This window comes from Myotis nattereri (genome assembly GCF_964212035.1).
Source record: "Myotis nattereri genome assembly, chromosome: 2".
NCBI classification, from domain to species: Eukaryota; Metazoa; Chordata; class Mammalia; order Chiroptera; family Vespertilionidae; genus Myotis; species Myotis nattereri.
In genome coordinates, this window is record NC_138076.1 from 212,716,739 (window position 1) to 212,732,940 (window position 16,202).

Here is a 16,202-nt window from a genome sequence, read left to right on the forward strand (position 1 = left end):
AAGGTCTGTGCTAATCAATGACTAGTGGGGGCTCAGAATAGCCTCACACTGGGGGGAGAGGGGGCTAGTTGCCAGGGAAACCAACCATGTGATCACGGGGTTGGCACCTTCAGGCCTGCCCCTCCATCTCCAGGAGGGGGGGCTAGAGTCAGAATCAATCACCAGCGGCCAGTGATGTACCAACCACAGTTACGTAATGAGGCTCCGTAAGCATCCCGAACCAGGGCACTGGGCAACGGGCCTCGGAGATCCTGGGCGCTGACACTGGGAGGGCCTGGAGCACGGCGCCCGGGAGGCACGGACGCCGGGCCCCTCCATCCCTCCCCCTGCGCCTCTCTGCCACCTGCTGTTCCTGCGTTGCTTCCTTTGTAACAACCAGTCATCTAGTCAGTCATCTTTTCCCGAGCTCCGGGAGCTCTGACGAATTAACCCAGCCCTCGGAGGGGGCGGGAGCCTATGATGTACCGTCCGTCGGTCAGAAGCACAGACAGCCTGCACGTGTGACCGGCATCTGAAGTCCAGGGAGTGGGGCGGTCTTGTGGGGCGGAGGCCTCAGCTGTGACCTGGCGCCACCTGCAGGCAGGCAGGGTCAGAACAGAAGGAAACCGCGGGACCCAGAACCCCTGGAGAACAGACTTGCTTAGAAGTTCGTGTGAGAGCAATGGAGAAATTGAGTTTTTCCTAGGAATAGACTCCTTAACCTTCCAAAGAAACGTCTTTATTTATTTACAGGGCTTAGGAAAGGAAAAAGCTCTAGAAAAAGGAAATTTCAAAATAGGCCTTTGGTGAGGGCTGGGCGCAGGGGGCACCGGTCCAGGCTGGAGTCTCACCCTTACCGTGGTCACTTCCAGGTCGTGAGGAAGGATCTCCCGGAGTCTCTCGACCGGATCCCTCTGGGCCCCAGCGACTGGCCCGAGCGACTTCTCAGCTCGCGCTCGGCCCCGTCCCCCTGCGCCAGCTCCTCATCGTACCTGCGCGCAGGGAAGGAGAAACGAAGGCTCCAGGACTCGTCCCCCGTCGCCCAGGGAAGCAGCCCGCCCCTCCCCGGGTCTTGGCAGCCCAGAGCCCACGGGGCATAGGAGTGCAGCCTGAGCTGCACAGTGACAGGCCAGCCTGCAGCTGCCACCCGATGGAACTTCCCAAAGGAAACAGGAATGAGGCGTCAGGGGAGTGAAGGAGAGAGAGGTCTGGAAATGCTTCACACACCACATCCGGGGGCGGGCATGACTGATGCACTTCAGACAGGGACGGGGTGCCCAGTGCCAGGCGTGTGGCAAGAGCTTCGCTAGGATTTATTACACGAAGGCCACACAAAGACCGGGTCTTTTCTGCTACAAAATGCTCTATCCCACAGCATCACTGATGAACGACATACTCTGCCCACAGGCGGCAAGTCCACACAGGGCAGGGAATCCCAGCTGGCCTCGGCGCCCCCCGGTCTGAGACACCCAAGGACGAGGCACCGTCGCCCCCAAACTCACAGAACTTCGTAATTGCCAAGAACCTCCTTCGGGGGGGACTTGTTCCATTTGCAGTCTGGGATTTCGCCGTTGGGGACCGCGATGTTGAGGGTGTCGTTAATCAGGTTATACTTAAGGATCCGGTCGTTGGCGGTGCTGGAGGTGAGAGACGGAGACGCGTTAACCTAGAGAGGAAAGAAGCCATGTCCTTCACTCGAGTCACTTCCTCCCTCGGGAGAAGGGCACAGTGCAGCAGCAAACGCTGCCGCCACGCATTTAGGTCAAGCGGGGCCTCAGACTGTTAACGTCTCCTATCTCCAGGGCACCGTTAGAGGAAGTATTTCGAGATCTACTTTTGTTATTGCTGTGTTGATACACACCCAAGGGCATTTTCCCCATTGCTTTCCAGAGACAGAGTGGAAAGGGAGAGGGATGGGGGGGGAGAGAGAGAGAGAGAGAGAGAGATCAATGTGAGAGACACATCATGCTACTGCCTCCCTCCCGCATGCGTGCCCTTGACGGGGAATCAAACCCATGACCCTCTGGTGTGCAGGCTGACACTCTAACCACTGAGCACACCAGCCAGGGCTGTTCTCTGCTTTGATTAGCTGTTAGATGAAACATAAGTAATATTTAAAGGCAGGGTTAGGACTGTGATCTACAAATCAGTCATCACACAAACAAAACTTTTAAGTCAACAGATATCACGAACACCTCAGTGTCGACCTGTGTGCTGAGCTCTGTCCTAAGTGCCATGAGCCCAGAGCTTTGCTGGGTCCGTGAACCAAATGACCTTGGACAAGTCGCAGTGTGAGGTTAGAGTCAATGGTAACGGCCCTGTTTGGCTAAGAGAGTAATACCTCATAAAGCAACATTCCGACCCAAATGAGGAGCCCATCCGACAAGTGGGAGTTAGTCCCATAGGCCTCTGAGGAGCTAGAATGTCACAAAGTCCATGGAGACCCACAGGCCCTCAGGCGCCTCCTCACTCTTATGTCAGGCACAGTCGTCATGACCTTGGAGAGCAGAGGCAGCAGACATGCAAGCTGTTCAGGTGCCTCCCAACCAAAATGACCGTGGGTGTGTGTTCACACAACAACAAGTAGATCCCAAATACTTGTTCAGGGTATCAAATGCGCCGTGAAAAGGAGGGTGGGCCTCCGGTGCCTCTGAAACTGCTACTGTCGCACAGCTCTTACTAGGAATGTGCTAGAATTAACATGCTGCTGCGTTAGAAGAGATATTCTCAGTTAGGGTCCCAGCTCATCCAGGAAAGCGTGACTTCCATTCCAGTTACTCTGTTTAAGACGGGAAGCAAGCCCCGCTGGTGTGGCTGTCGGTGAGCGTTGTCCTGTACACCCAACGGCTGTGGGTTCAATGCCTGGTCAGGGCACACACCCAGGGTGCAGGTTTGATCCCCAGTCGGGATGCGTATGGGAGGCCACGATCGATGTCTCTCTCTCTCTCTCTCTCCATTCCTCTCTCTCTAAAATCATAACAAACACATCCTCAGTGAGATTCCTCATCTCTGAATGGGATGCCACCGCTTCCCAAGAGCTCCTTTCCAGAGTGGGAGCGGCGTCCCCCAGGACAGGGCGGGGCCTCCGAGCGTGGACTCGTCCGGAAGCATCCTGGAGCGCAGGGCCTCCGGAGGTGACAGACCCGGACGGGGCTCACTTCCCACCATCAGCAATTAGACACACCTGGACATCCTGCCCTGTTACACTTACAGCCTCATCAGATGCCCTAGTCCTGCCGCCCAGCCTGGGCCGTCAGGCTAGATCAGCGGAGCCTGAGGCTAGATCAGCAGAGCCTGAGGCTGGGTCAGCGGAGCCTGAGGCTGGGTCAGCGGAGCCTGAGGCTGGGTCAGCGGAGCTTGAGGCTGGTCAGCGGAGCCTGAGGCTGGGTCAGTGGAGCCTGAGGCTGGGTCAGCGAAGCCGGAGGCGGGCAGCGGCCGGGCGGGTGGAGGTGGGGAGCAGGGTCCCTCCCACCCGCAGTTACCTCGATCAGCCAGGGCTTTAGCTTGTCGTCGATGATGATGTCGTAGCCGTAGCACTCGAAGCAGTGCTTGTCGTTGTTCATCACCGGCTGCAGAGAGAGACCAGGGTTGAGCGTTGACCTATGAACCAGGAGGTCAGGGTTCGCTTCCCGGTCAGGGCACAGGCCTGGGTTGCGGGCTCCATCCCTACTATGGGGCGTGTAGGAGGCAGCTGATCAATGATTCTCTTGTCATTGATGTTTCTATCTCTACCTCCCTCTCCCTTCCTCTCTGAAAAAAAAACAACAAAAAACGGCAGGCTCCCTTCAGCCCTAAATATCTATGAAATAGCAAAGCAAAAACCCTGAAAGCAAGGAGGTTGCTGAAAATCCCCTCCCAAACCTCAGCTTCTGCCACAACATCCCTTATGGACTCAATGGGCCCAGGGGAGCTGGTGACACCAGGGGACTCGCCAGGCCCGCGGCCACGGCAGGGGAGGCTCCAGGCGCATGTGGGCAGCACCGGCGGGAAGTGTCCCCTTCCCGAACCTGCCTCAGCCTCGAGCAGGTAAGTGGGAGGTGAGACCCTAAAAACAGGTGTTTTTAGCAAAACACAAGCGTCACCAGCTCCCAAGCACCTGCAGGGCGGGGTCCTCCCCTCCCTCCCGGCCCTACTCACCGCCACGGCCTTCAGCGACTGCACGATGATCCAGTGGATCTCGTCGAACAGCTTGCCGGTCACCTCCTTGCCTCGGGTGCTCTCCAGGTACAGCCGCAGGTTGCTCACCGTCCACTTGCCCCCGTGGATGTGGTTGTAGTCCTCCTGGCAGGGGAAAGGGGCGGAGCCTCGGGCACTGCTCCCGGAGGAACCCAGGGCCCTCCCTCCCTCCTCCAGGCAGACCTGCCCCCGGGACCTGGGCCTCCTACATGTGCACACTTTTTAAATACTCAACTCTGGAACATTCTTACAAGCAATCATTTACACCTTGTAGTGCATGCTGAGGAAGCCACCCAGACCCCCCACCCCCTTAAGATCAAGGCACCTCTCATTCCACCACCAGCCACACCGACCTCCTTTCAGCTCCTACAATGCTCCTTCCTGCCACAGGGCCTTGGAACATGCCTGCCCGCTGCTACAAGGTAGGGATTGCCCAGCACTGAGCCTGGGACCAGCCCAGATGGTGCACAGTGTGTATTTGTTGAACAAATGAATGGCTGAGCGTGAGTGCTCTCACGTGATCCTCCCAACCCTCTAAGGCAGTGGTTCTCAACCTTCTGGCCCTTTAATTACAGTTCCTCATGTTGTGACCCAACCATAACATTACTTTCGTTGCTACTTCATAACTGTCATGTTGCTACTGTTATGAATCGTAATGTAAATATCTGATATGCAGGATGGTCTTAGGCGACCCCTGTGAAAGGGTCGTTCGACTGCCAAAGGGGTCGCGACCCACAGGTTGAGAACCGCTGCTCTAAGGCTGGCGTGTAAAACTCGCTGCTGGTGGCCACATGCGGCCCACAACCAATATTTCTGCAGCGCAGCCAATATAACAGTGTGTAAGAAAACATGAATCTTATCATTGCTCTTGTTCTATTTTATACTATACTTTCCGAAATAAACCTACGTTTCTATGAAAATTGAAGCTTGTGTTTGCGGCCCACATAAGCTTAAACCTTGTTTATTTGGCCCGTGTTAGCCTTTGAGTTTGACATGCTTGTGCTAAGGCAGTGGTTCTCAACCTGTGGGTCGCGACCCCTTTGGCAGTCGAACGACCCTTTCACAGGGGTCGCCTAAGATCATCCTGCATATCAGATATTTACATGACGATTCATAACGGCAGCAACATGACAGTTATGAAGTAGCAGCTAATGTTGGAAAATAATGTTATGGTTGGGTCACAGCAGGAGGAACTGTGTTCAAAGGGCCAGGAGGCTGAGAAGCGCTGCCCTAAGGTGATGTCATCACCTTCACAACTGGAGAAACTGAGGCTGAGAGTCCAACTCACCGCCTGAGGCCGCAGAACCAGAGAGGCAAGGCTCGCACTGGCTTCCTGTGTCCCCTTGCCCCTCCCCGCCCCAGGCTGATGGCAGCACAGCCACACCAGGAACTAAGGGCATCTTGCTATGGCCCCCATACCCACCCCACCCGCTCCTGCAGAAACAGGGAAAGAAACCCACAGCCCTGGCTGGTTTGGCCCAGTGGATAGAGCGTCAGCCTACGGACTCAAGGGTCTTGGGCTCGATTCCGGTCCAGGGCACATGCTGGGATTGCAGGCCCGATCCCTAGTGGGGGGCGTGCGGGAAGCGGCCGATCAATAATTCTCTCTCATCATTGATGTTTCTATCTCTCTCTACCTCTCCCTTCCTCTCTGAAATTAATAAAAATATATTAAAAAAAAAAACCCCACAGAATCACCCCGCTTCCTGCGTCCTTAGGCTGGAGGGAAAGCCACTCACCCCGTGCTTCTGGATGGCGACGTTGGTGAGGTGCACAAACATGTTGTCCAGCTCGCTGGTGCTGGGCGTGTACTTCACGGTGCAGAAGCGGCAGAAGCCGAGCTTGTACCTGAGGGGCTCCGCTCAGTCAATACCCGGAGGAGAAGCACAGAAACCCGCACTGCGCTCTCTACACGGAGCTGTGGGGCTTGTTGTTTTAACGTCTAAAAGCACCGCGTGTTTTTAATGCTTCGTTTTTTAATAACAGCTTTATCGACATGTAACTCGTATGTACACGTACCTCACTCGCCTAAAGAATTCGATTCCAGGGGTTTGGGCAAACTCAGAGTGTGCGACCATCACCGCAATCCATTCTACAAAATCCGCATCGCCCCAAAAGGAAACCCCAGGACCACTGGCGGTCACTCCCCATCCCCAGCGCTGGGCCAACACCCGTCTACGTTCTGTCTAAAGATGTGCCCGCTCTGGGCATTTCACGTAAACAGAATGATTCAACGCGTGGCCTTCTGCGCCTGGCTTCTCGCCCCGAGCGCGTCTGTGAGGTTAAAAGAGCTGCTTTTTATCTGTGAGCCTCGCATGTGATCCCTGCACTCAACGCTCAGCCCGCACAGGGCACTGGGCACCGGTGCGCCTCACCAACCCCACCATGGCGCCAGGGAGCGCGCACTCACGGCACCGCCTGGAGAATGGAAATGGGCCTGGCGCTTACATGTAGCAGCGCAGCGGGCGGTAGGTAGACACCAGGACGTACAGGCGCAGGTCGAACTTCCTCCCGCCGATCAGGAGCGGGTTGCTGATGTACAGGGAGATCACGTAGGCTTCCTTCGTGGACTGAGACACAAACCTAAACGGGGCAGAGGAAGCCGGAATTAGACGGCAAAGGCCAAAGGCCATTCGGTCGGCGGTAACCAGCTCCCGCCTCTCCTTCAGTGAGAAAACAGGGGAGACGCTTTCCATGAGGAGCCCTGGGCCCGGGCCCAGGCCCCGGGGCGGCGGCAGCTGCTGGGAACCCCAGGGCTCCTGGGGCTGAGCCTCGCGTGGCTAACGACGTGTCACCAGATCTAAGCGCCCGTCCTGGGATCTCCCGCGGGACAGGCTCACAGCGACAGCAGCTGAGGGCCTCCCGGAGGCAGAGAGCCCGGGACGAAATGCCCTGGAATCAGTCCCAAGGAGACCCCCTCCCAGGGAGGAGGCTGGGCCTGACCTAATGCGACCCGTCCCACAACAGCGCTCAGGTGCAGATCAGCCGGGTCCCTGCCCACCTGCCCCGCGAGGCGAGGCCATGGGTGCCCAGTTCACCCGGGCGAGGAGTCTCAGGGTCTACACAACAAAATGTGCTCGACAGCACGTGTCAGTGAGTCAGTCCTGGGTCTTCAGCAGATGCTTTGCTGTCTCAGAAACACTGTGACTGGCCTGGCCAGTGTGGCTCAGTGGTTGAGCATCAACCTATGAACCAGGAGGTCAGGGTTCAATTCCCAGTCAGGGCACATGCCTGGGTTGCGGGCTCGATCTCCAGTGTGGTGCATGCAGGAGGCAGCCCATCAATGATTCTCTCTCATCGTGGATGTTTCTATCCCTCTCTCTCCCTCTCCCTTCTTCTCTGAAATCAATAAAAATATATTAAAAAAAAAACATACAAAAACTGTGACTGGACGGGTCTCCCACCAACTTCAGGAACACAGGCTCCTGCTCTGTGACTCCCGCTGGTGTCACACCGTTTCGCTCTGCACCTCCCCTCGGGGGGAGTCCCCGGGACAGATGCTGCACTCCTGCAGAAGCCAGCCCATGGCCGACAGACAGACGCGGGACGCTGCGGGTCCCCCACTCACGAGGACGTCTTGCTGTCCCGGGACCACTTTTTGATCTGCGAGAGCTTGTTGATGAGGAAGATGCCCTTGCCCTGGGCTTTGCCGCACGGCTTCATGATCCACGTGCTGGACGGGCTCTTCCGGAACTCCTCCACGAACAGGTTGTAGTCGGCGGGCAGCATGTAGGTGACTGGGACAAAGTCTGAAAGGAAAGGAGAGGGGACCCGTGAGCCAGCCCGCAGTGGTCACGAACAGAAAATACTGCCACTGCCTTTCCAGGGGCTGTGTCCCACCCCCGCCCCCGCCCCCCCCAGCGTCTGGCAGAGCGAGGACTCCTGCGTCCAGGGCTGCACAATGATAACTCACCGTTACTACCCGTGTGCTAAGCATGTTACAAGCCTGTACCATCGACTCCCCACAGCACTGTGAGCTAGGGGCCCGCAGCGGCCCCATTGATCAGATGAGGAAACTCAGGCCCGGAGAGCTCACTCACATGGTTGTGCCCAGGCGTGTGAAGGGATTCTGAAACTATCCGACAGCCCAGCCTTTTTTTTTTTTTTTAATATATTTTATTGATTTTTTACAGAGAGGAAGGGAGAGGGATAGAGAGTTAGAAACATCGATGAGAGAGAAACATCGATCAGCTGCCTCCTGCACACCCCCCACTGGGGATGTGCCCACAACCAAGGTACATGCCCTTGACCGGAATCGAACCTGGGACTCTTCAGTCCGCAGGCCGACGCTCTGTCCACTGAGCCACACCGGTTAGGGCAGCGACAGTCCAGCTTTAACCCCACACAGGACAGGTGTGTGCGCTCCCTGGGTGTCGCTAGACGCAGCATTTGCAGCTCAGGAAGTGGTGACGCGTGCTGAGCACCGCAGACATTCTCCCCCTCACAGGAAGCACACGCCCCAGGCCTCAGAGTCCGAAACTGCGCCCCACCCCCATCTCTAGAGACACCGGATCCAAAGAGGCGCCCAGCGCAACCTGCACCCACACATTCACCCGTCGAAGCCAGCAGCTGTCACCTCGATGCCTTGTGCAGCTGATGTTAAAAAACTCAACTATTTACATGTGAAACCTGAGGCAGTGAGAAGGCACACACCCAGGTAGAGGTATTTCCCGTTCTCGTCCTTCTCCGCCAGGGGACTCCCCTCCTTCTCCAGCTCTTTCCGATACCGTTTAATGTTCTTCACCATCAGGTCCTTCCGGGTCAGCTCGTAGTGGTTGGGGAAGTGGTTGACTATCTGATCGTCTGAGAGCCGATAGCCAGTTTCCACACTGAAGACGTTTCGGATGGTTTGCACGCTCATCCTAAAAGGGAAGCACAGAAGGCACGCGCAGGACAGAAGCTCATGTTTGTCCACGCGGAGGGGGTCCCATTAAGGCCGGGAACTCCCCGAGCCCTCACCCACCCCCACCCAGCACCACAATGGCACAGGAAACGTGTCCAGTGACCGGCTATGGCATGAACTGTTTGAGGCAGCAGCTGTTTTGACTATACCCTGAACAGTTTCATTCTCTGGCACACAGCAGGTGCTCAATAAATGTTTATCAACTGCCGAAACTGGTTTGGGTCGATGGATAGAGCGTCGGCCTGCGGACTGAAAGGTCCCAGGTTTGATTCCGGTCAAGGGCATGTACCTGGGTTGTGGGCACATCCCCAGTAGGAGGTGTGCAGGAGGCAGCTGATCGATGTTTCTCTCTCATCGATGTTTCTAACTATCTCTCTCCCTTCCTCTCTGTAAAAAAAATCAATAAAATATATTTTTTAAAAATGTTTATCAATTAATGATAACGCTGATTATCGACAACAACCTAATGACAAACAGACTCTCCCAGACTCTGTAGTCAGGAAAGTCATTTACACAATATTTGCACCCAAAGTCGGGAAGGACAGGGAGCTCTTAAACCCAAACCCCAGGGGTTACTCAAGGCCAGCACTCACCCGGGCTGCCCCCCGTGAAGTGAGGAGGAGGAGAGAGAGGAGGAAGGAGAGAAGGAGGTCAGTGTCCTGCCACCCCGCTGTGCCCTCACCAGCCCCAGGCAGGGAAAGGGCAGGAAGGACGGGAGGGCTGGCACCCACAAGGGAACCAGAGTCACAGAAAGGCAGCTGGTGGCCTCTTGCTGTGGGGTCCCTGCCCTGCCCCCACCCCAGGGCACTAACCTAAGAGGGGTCTGGAGCACCCAAGATCATTAGAATAAGGAGATTTTTTTTACTTTGTATTATGGTAGAAGTCAACCGAACATGAAAGTAGAAACATGTTCTAAACTCAATAAAAACATTTCAATAAGCAAATAAAAAAAAAAAAAAAAAAAGAAAGTAGAAACATGTAACAGATTCCCACGACCCAGCCCACAGCTGTCACCACCCAGCCAGCCTTGTTTCGTCTGCGCCCCGCCCACTCCCCACACACGCGCCTGTTTTGTTTTCTTAATTTATTTTCTAATTATAGTTGACAGCACTGGCTTGTTCTGCAGCAATTCTCAGACATCATATCATTTCATCCAAAATGCTCCTGTAGGAACCTCTAGCAGCTAAGGACTCCTTTTTCTGATACACGACATCCTATGTTATACTGTTATCACAACTGAAAAAAGCAGCAGTAATTCCTGAATATCATCAAATATCATCATACCAGTGTCCCAACTTCCCTAATTGTCTGATATATTTTTACAGCTCATGCAAATAAGGGCCGGGCCTTCTGATTGGTTGTTCTCCCTCTCACGTCTCTCTCTCTCTAATTGATTTTAGAGAGAGGGGGAGAGGGGGAGAGAGAGAGAGAGAGAGAGAAACATTGATGTGAGGAACACTGATTGGCTGCCTCCTACAAGGCCCTCACGGGGATCGAGCCCACAACCTGGGTATGTGCCCTGACCGGGAACTGAACTGGCAACCCTTCAGTGTGTGGGGCGATGCTCAACCACCTGAGCCACACCTGAGAGGGGGCAGAGAGCAGAGCACGTGCACAGGTGTAGAAGCAAGAATGACAGGGGGAAACGTGCCGCCCACCGCATGGGGTGGAGGAACGAGGAGAAGGGAAGTGGCTGAACAGAGGCTGTAACATCTCTCAAGGCAGCGGCAGGGAGAGTGAGTCTGGAGGAGAGGGATGTGCGGGGTGAAGAAGCCCCGAGACCCTGATGAGCCCGCCCGCCTCAGAGACTCACGGGGAGCTGGGCCCAGGTCTGCAGAGGGTCGATGACAGAGGCCACAGCCGACTCCATGTAACCCCGCCAGAGGGGGGCTGTCCCGAGCAGGGAGCTGTCACCACTGAGGGCGGGAGCAGACCCGGACCGAGGGGGGCCGGGACCTCAGCCCGAGGAAGGCGGTGGAGGAGGAGCGTCCAGGACAAGGCCCAGGCTCCTGGTTGGGCGGAGCACCGTCCAGGAGGCGATGCCAAATCCCGAAACTAACTCACCTTCGGGGGTGGGGCTGGGATTGTAATCTAGGCCAAATAGCGCCCTCTCGCCATCCGCCATCCGAGAGGGAAGCAACTAGAAGCACGGAACCGCTTCCACGGGGCCCTCCTGTGACCCCCACCCCCACCCCTGGGTGCTGGGCAGTAAGGCACTCACTGCCTGGGCGCTGGGCAGTAAGGCGCCGACTCCCTGGGCGCTGGGCAGTAAGGCGCCGACTCCCTGGGCGCTGGGCAGTAAGGCGTTAACTCCCTGGGCCCTGGGCAGTAAGGCACTAACTCCCTGGGCGCTGGGCAGTAAGGCGCCAACTCCCTGGGCGCTGGGCAGTAAGGCGCCAACTCCCTGGGCGCTGGGCAGTAAGGCGCCAACTCCCTGGGCGCTGGGCAGTAAGGCGCCGACTCCCTGGGCGCTGGGCAGTAAGGCGCCGACTCCCTGGGCGCTGGGCAGTAAGGCGCCAACTCCCTGGGCGCTGGGCAGTAAGGCGCCAACTCCCTGGGCGCTGGGCAGTAAGGCACCGACTCCCTGGGCGCTGGGCAGTAAGGCGCCGACTCCCTGGGCGCTGGGCAGTAAGGCGTTAACTCCCTGGGCCCTGGGCAGTAAGGCACTAACTCCCTGGGCACTGGGCAGTAAGGCGCCAACTCCCTGGGCGCTGGGCAGTAAGGCGCCAACTCCCTGGGCGCTGGGCAGTAAGGCGCCGACTCCCTGGGCGCTGGGCAGTAAGGCGCCGACTCCCTGGGCGCTGGGCAGTAAGGCGCCGACTCCCTGGGCGCTGGGCAGTAAGGCGCCGACTCCCTGGGCGCTGGGCAGTAAGGCGCCAACTCCCTGGGCGCTGGGCAGTAAGGCACTGACTCCCTGGGCGCTGGGCAGTAAGGCGCTGACTGTGAGAAACTACCCAGAGGGGGGAGGGCTCTGGTTTTTCACCCAAATCCCCCGGGGGGACCACACTCCGCTGCCTGGGATAGAGGACTGCGGGCCCTGAGGCGCCGCGGAAAGAAGCGTGAGGAGGCACAGGACGGCACAGACAGCTGCGCCGGGACCGTCCCCTCCGGCTGCGATCTGGACCCGAATCCGTAACTGACCAATGGGCTCGGACACCCAGCGGCCCCGCCTCATACTCACCAGTAAAAATTCCAGTCCTCGCTCTCCGTCACCTGGACCCATCCTCTCTTTTCAAAATTATTGATCAGCACTGACTTCTCGATGTCAGTGACCCACTTCACTTTTCCTGCCATCATCCTGCAAGAGAGCAACGGCTCAGGCTGGGACACGTCCACAAGCTCCCGTCGCCCGGGGAACCCGAACATCCCCGGACCTTGGACGCCCCCAAGTTCAGTCCCCCCAGCTGTGGTCTCAGCCAGGGGCCTGCAGTGTCCGGGGGCACCGGGCATGTCTGGAGGCATTTTGTTTGTCACAACTGGGGGTGGGAATGCTCTGGCATCTAGTGAGAGAGGCCGGGGACGCTGCCCGACACCCCACAACGTACAGGACGGCCCCTCTCAGCCAACTACCCAGCTCAAATGTCAACTGTTGCCAAAGCCGAGAAATCCCGGTGGAGTAGGAAATAAAGGCAGCAATTAGCCATCAATAAATGCTCAACTGCAATTGCAACAGGGTCTCAGGTGAGAATCGCCCCCTCCCCCCCCACCAGGCAGCACCCACACCACAACCACCCTGCCGGCCACACAACTCGTTCTCCTACTTCAAACCAATCTCCCTGGCGGCCTCGCTGCAGCCACTGCCGCCCACCAGGGGACAACGCAGAACGGAGGGCAGCAACGGAAACCACCAAGGCGCGTGTTGTGCTTCCCGGGCGGGAAATGGGCCCTCCGAGAAGGGGGGGATTTCTTCCCGGGCCCCTGCTCCCGCCCCTGCTCCCTCGATCGTGACAAACAGTGACTCGAGGAGAACGCCTGAGGCTGGACTTACCATCGGAACTATGGAGCCAACACGGACGTCCAATTTCTCGCCACTTCACTGACTCTCCCTGGGGGTTCTGGCCTAAAATACAATGAATACACAGGTGAGATTACACAGCACAAGACCCAGGGGCACCCTGACTGTTGTGAACGTAGAGAACTGGCTAAGCCAAGGGCCCAGTGGAAAGTCTTGTGTTAACAAGTGCACATCGGGCTAGCCGCAGCACTCCTATTGCCCGGCTGTTTAATCCGGGGCCAACTCAAAGCACAGCTCAGCGACCTGCAGCAGGGGCAGCGCTGGTTAGAAATGCAAATTCTTGACGCCCCACCACCCCATGATGCACTGGGTCAGACTTTTGGGAACGGGACCCAGCATGTGTCTGAAGCTCTCGGGAGATTCTTACGCATGCTGAGTCCCTTGTTTGAAAGGAACAGGTCTAGCTAGCCCTAGCCGGTTTGGCTCAGTGGATAGAGCACTGGCCTGCGGACTAAAGGGTCCCGGGTTCGATTGTGGTCAAGGGCATATGCCCAAGTTGCAAGCTCAATCTCCAGTACAATCCCTAGTAGAGGGTGTGTAGGAGGCAGCCGATCAAGGATTCTCTCTCATCATTGATGTTTCTATCTCTCTCTCTCTCTCCCTCTCCCTTCCTCTCTGAAATCAATAAAAATATATATTTTTAAAAAAGGAACAGGTCTAGTTCATGTATTTGGTTCCTGTCTTCAACAGGAATGTGGTCCCACTTTTATCTCTTGCTGAATCTCCAGCCCCCCAGAGAAGTGTCTAGTAAAAGCACACAATCAATATTCAATGAGTTAACAAAAATAAAGATGTGAATTCCCGGCACACACCATCAGGTAAGAGCTGCCTGTGCCAAGCGGTGAATTAGGCACGGCCTGGCCCTGCAGGGAAGAGAAACTTGCACACGATCACCCAGGACGTGCCACAGCTTTGCCAGCACATGAAGTCGGGGCCGAGAGGTTAGCTGATCTCCGCTGAGGGGATCATCCACGCCTACAGCCCCAGGAGGACAGAATTCTGCCAAGAGGCCTAACATCCTGGAGTTATGACGACTCTCAGGCAAAAGCCAGGACAGCCTTTCAGGAGAGACAGCAAGCAGGGCAGCCCGTCTCACTCTTCTGGTCCAGCCTTCTAAAACCAGAGCCCGGCCCTCACCCCACTACCCCAGACTATCACTGACTTCCCGTCAAGTCCCAGCTGGGCCCGGACTCCAGGGCATCTGGATTTGTTTCCAGCTGGCCTTCTTTGACAAGGAAAAAGCACCATCTTTACTTACTATTTTAAAAATGTTTTTATTGACTTTAGAGAAAGAGGAAGGGGGAAAGAGAGAGACACATACATGGATTGGTTGCCTCCTGTAGGAACCCTGACCCAGGATCAACACCCCCCTCCACCCCACCCCCAAACTGGACATGTGCCCTGACCAGGAATCTAATTAGCGACCTTTGGGTGCACAGGAGGACACTCTAACCCACTGAGCCACACCAGCAAGGGCCAAAAGCGCCGTCTTTAAAGGAGATAATAAACAATAACGTAATGACTTCACATCAGTGCATCCGATGGCAGCTGTATTGCCACCGGGAGGCAGTGCCATGCTCCACGGAACTGTTGGCTGTGCCTGTGATCCTTTGAGTGCAGAGCAGGCTGAGGGTTTGCGCTACCACAGCCTCACACTGAAATGTGCTCTTTCCCGAACAAAGAACCGCTTTGCAAACTGTAAATGGCTTACAACGACACGATACTTTTACGTCTAGGATGGATCCCCTGTAATGACCCAGCTTCTCCATGAGGTGGATGGCTCGCTCTGCCCACACCCACTCTAAGTGGTAGGGGAACCGGAGGGGAGGTGCCTAGGTCCAGACCCCAGACAGAGGGGGGCAGAGCGGGGAACCCCAGGCTCCCGCCTCCGGCGCAGAGCCCTCGCCACAGGTGCCCGGCGCGCAGCAAGACGCCAACTGAAACAATACAGACTGCAGCAGCAAGAGCCGAGGCACAACGAAATGCTGCGAAAACAATCTTAAGAGCAATGCAATTACAAGGGTCCGGCGGCACCGGGTAAGGAGGAGGAAGGGGCACAGCAGCCAGAGCATTCTCCCAGGAGGGCGCGGCCCGCCCAGCACCGGCTGAGCATCACCCTAACTGGGAGAGGACTCGGGCGCCCACACTCGCCCGCGCATGCGCACTCACCCACTCACGCACAGCCCCACCCTCGGTCCTGGGAGGCGGCAGCCCGCGCGGGGCCTCACCTGTGGGCGCAGAGCGCGGGGCAGCACCGAGGAGCGCCGAGCAGGGGGGCCCCGCACCGCGCCCAGGCCCCGCGTCCAGCCCGCCTCCTGCGCTGGCAAGAGGACGCCGCCTGCCGCCCCGCGGATCGAGCCGCCGCCCACTACTTCCGGGGCGGCGCCCTGGCAACCGAAGACGCTACCACCGGCGCTACAACGGCTTCCGGGGTCAGACTTTCCCCGCGGGTCTCGGAGCCTCGGGCTGAGAGCTTAGGAAAAGCCAGCCGTTTAGCCTCCACCCCCACCCCCGAGCCTTTTAACCTTCAGGGCCCAGAAATGAGGCTGAGAAGGGTGTGGGCGCGGGACCGAGCCTGACAGCGCGAGGCAGAGCGGCGTTCTGGTTGCGGCACTGAGGCCAGTCCGCTCTTACCCCTCCGCTGCTCAGCTCCTGTGTCCGCAACATTGGGACAGCGTGGCGCCTACCTGGTAGACTTCGTTATAAGGACACGATGACAAGGTGAATGCTGCACATAGTAATCCATAAATGGCATACTCAGCCATGACCGGGCAGCTCAATTGGTTAGAGCGTCCTCCCCATTCGTCAAGGTTGCCGGTTCGATCCCGGTCAAGGCACATATGAGAAGCAACCAATGAATGCAGCAATAAGTGCAACAACACATTGATGTTTCTCTCGCTTTTTCTCTCTCTAAAATCAATACATTTAAAAAATATATTTCGTTATTGATTTCAGAGAGGAAGGGAGAGGGAGAGAGAAAGAAACATCAATGATGAGAGAGAATCATTGATCGGCTGCCTCCTGCACGCCCCCTACTGGGGATCGAGCCCGCAACACGGTCATGTGCTGTTGGTCGGAACTGAACCTGGGACCCTTCAGTCCGCAGGCCAACGCACTATCCACTGAGCC

General features: G+C 56.9%; 1 protein-coding gene across 1 annotated transcript; it reads right to left on the minus strand.

Moving 5' to 3' along the window:
• Window positions 1–702: 702 nt before the first annotated feature.
• Window positions 703–15,443, minus strand: TTLL1 (TTL family tubulin polyglutamylase complex subunit L1). The gene is made up of 11 exons (XM_081084259.1): window positions 15,302–15,443; window positions 13,047–13,118; window positions 12,240–12,356; window positions 8,809–9,017; window positions 7,724–7,904; window positions 6,604–6,738; window positions 5,895–6,003; window positions 4,117–4,260; window positions 3,462–3,548; window positions 1,482–1,645; window positions 703–971 (listed from the first exon to the last, which is right to left on the minus strand). Exons 3-11 carry the CDS (start codon window positions 12,353–12,355, stop codon window positions 842–844), a joined length of 1,275 nt encoding a protein of 424 aa, XP_080940385.1. The 5' UTR covers window position 12,356; window positions 13,047–13,118; window positions 15,302–15,443; the 3' UTR covers window positions 703–841.
• Between the last annotated feature and the right edge of the window lie 759 nt (window positions 15,444–16,202).